At 38.9% G+C, this 2,500-nt stretch overlaps 1 protein-coding gene across 3 annotated transcripts in view; it reads right to left on the bottom strand.

Annotated features, from left to right (window-relative positions):
• Window positions 1–248, bottom strand: part of slc6a5 (solute carrier family 6 member 5) — a 26,240-nt gene extending 25,992 nt beyond the window's left edge. For 2 of the 3 annotated variants that reach the window (XM_077589208.1, XM_077589215.1), the window contains exon 1: window positions 175–233. In XM_077589208.1, the coding sequence (XP_077445334.1) occupies window positions 175–228 (54 nt within the window). In that variant the 5' untranslated portion in view covers window positions 229–233. Of the gene's footprint in view, window positions 1–174 lie in introns of all 3 variants that reach the window. The other variant, XM_077589226.1, reaches the window with a different exon arrangement.
• Between the last annotated feature and the right edge of the window lie 2,252 nt (window positions 249–2,500).

The following is a 2,500-nucleotide window of genomic DNA, read 5'->3' as shown; positions in this document are numbered from 1 at the left end:
ATTTTGAATACATCTATTGTTTGGGTTCATACTGTATGTGATGTTGTTCCACCTTGTTTTAAAATGTGGGTTGTTTTCTTATATGGAAGGAAGTGCATAATCAAGAATCTTAGCTCCACAATTGTAACCACTCTCAAACCTTACATATGATTTCGTATAATTAATGGCACTTACTGTAAATGGTGGCGCGTGGTTATCATGTAGACCAGGGTGGGTGACGAATTTCATTCCAAACAAACAAGACCACATGTTTCACCAATCTGGTGTTCTACAAGTGTAGTAATCAGTTGATTAAAGTCAGGTGCTGCTTGTTTTAGCAGAAACCTCATTGGTTAAACTGGATGAGTTTGAACAAAAACCAGGACCGACATTGTCCTTGGGGACCGGTTGGGAGACCCCTCTTCTAATGGCTGGAACTGCATTCATTAAATACATCTTACATCTTCACTTTGGTTTGGTGCAAACGAAACTGAGCTCTAATTCCTGAATGCATGCTTTTGAGACATCACAAAGACTGATATTTCCAAACTTTTAAGAAATATTTTTCACTAATATTTCAGTCCGTTCCATGTTGGTAAAGCAGCCAGAGAACTCATTTACCCAGTGTTAAAAGACACCTTCCCTACCCTGCACATACCTAGGACTCACGGTCTTCCTGCCAGCCATGCACCAGTCCAACTGTCTGAAACAATTAACAGGTTTCTCATGTTTATAATTGGGTTCTTTCCATGTATTGATTGCAAGTGCTGAATACATTTTCATTCACAATACAAGTACAAGGCTGAACTTCACTGGACAGTGAACAGTTATGGCACAGCAAATGGATCAAATAAGACAATAATTGCATAAAAATGTCTTAGTCGTGCGTTTCTGTTGCGGAAAGCTTGCAGCGTTTGCATTAGATATGCATTGCAATTTTAGAGGATGAAATGGCAAAAAAAATCAATTCAGTGCAGCACGGGTAGCAGCAAAAGTTCTATCTGGCCACAGAGAAAAAGATCTGGTTGATTATGAAAGTAAATCTAAGTGAATATGTAGTTTTCTTCACATGATAACGAAGTCAAGGTTTAACTTAAGAGTCAAAGGTCTTTTACGTCTACAAGTCAGTTAATATAGATAAAGACAAAAAACTAATAAGTCCAAAACCATGTAATTCTTTTTTTAAGAACACGCAAATCCTTTTTGGATCACGCAGGAAAAGTGAGAATATGGGCCACCATAGCTTGAAGCACTGGGAGTGGATTGATTGGAGATGTAATTGTTCATTGATATATTAAATGAGTGTAAATAATGGTGGGCTTAGGATTGTGCCAAAAGAAAGTGACAGAAGAGTGTCTAATGTACTGTTTTCAATGTGGGTATTTTTACATGTCATTCTTTCTTTGAAGTGGGGTGAAAGGCCAACAATCCCATTGTTTTCATTTCACACTGTTCCCAAAGCACCTGCTATGGCAAATTCGCAGCCTGTCTGCATTTCCCCAATGTAGAATATCATGTTGTCAATTTTGTTGTACTTATTACAATGACAAATAGTTATTTACGTTTGTTCTCCTGAGACTTGCGGTAAGCTTCCTAAATTGATTGCTAGTCAATCACAGACATCTTGTAGATGATAAAAATACATTTACATAAATAGGCCTTCACGCTTCTGTGTTTATTGGATTACTGCACATTTAACCAAGCGACTAAAAGAGCAACGCCCTTCCTTCTTGTCATTTGGAGAAGGCGACAAAACAATGGTTTATTTGCAATGTGTGTTTGTGTGTGGTTTTTTTCTACACTAGGGGGGCCAAAGTACACCAAAAAGGCCCCCAATTGCATATGTTCATCTAAACTGATCTAAACAAGACCAATCTGGTGTAATAAGTTGACTCCAGTCAGGCTTGCTTCAGCAAAAACAAATTAAAACAAAAACCAGTACCCAAAGAGGCTCTGGATGACCCTGAAATATTAGTAATGTTATTTTCTGTCTCATGGTGATGTTACTTGGACTTTTGGTAATATCTCAAGTTTTCACATCATCTTGCTGCAGCAGATAGCATCAGGTGGGTGATGTATTTTTATGTTGTTAATAAGTTTGATGTGTGGGAGAAGTAGCATGGACTTCAAAGAGAGACTAAATACAGAACATAATTATGGTGCATTGTACATGGTGAAGAAGAAGTTAGCACATCGTCCTCATAGTTCTGAGATCAAGGGTTCAAGTCAAGGTTCCTATTGGGACCTCGCATGTTCTGCCCGTGCCTATGTGGGTTTTCTCTGGGTACTCGAGCTTCGTCCCACATCCCAAAATCATGCGTGGTAGGATGATTGAACGCTCCATTCTCAGTCCGATTTTGAAGTTCTTAAAAGGTGCATTTATTTAACCCCTTTGTCAGTCGACTAAAATAACCAATTTTTTGCTCCCCTTTTTGCACGTGGAAGTGCTTGGGACTATTCGTAGTCATGCTACTTTCGGTCACAATACCTCTTCGTCCGGCTACACGCGTCATCGCCATCT

Source organism: Stigmatopora argus, chromosome 2 (assembly GCF_051989625.1).
Source record: "Stigmatopora argus isolate UIUO_Sarg chromosome 2, RoL_Sarg_1.0, whole genome shotgun sequence".
NCBI lineage: Eukaryota > Metazoa > Chordata > Actinopteri > Syngnathiformes > Syngnathidae > Stigmatopora > Stigmatopora argus.
The sequence above is the reverse complement of the archived record's forward strand: the minus strand, read 5'-3'. Positions and strand labels throughout refer to the sequence as shown.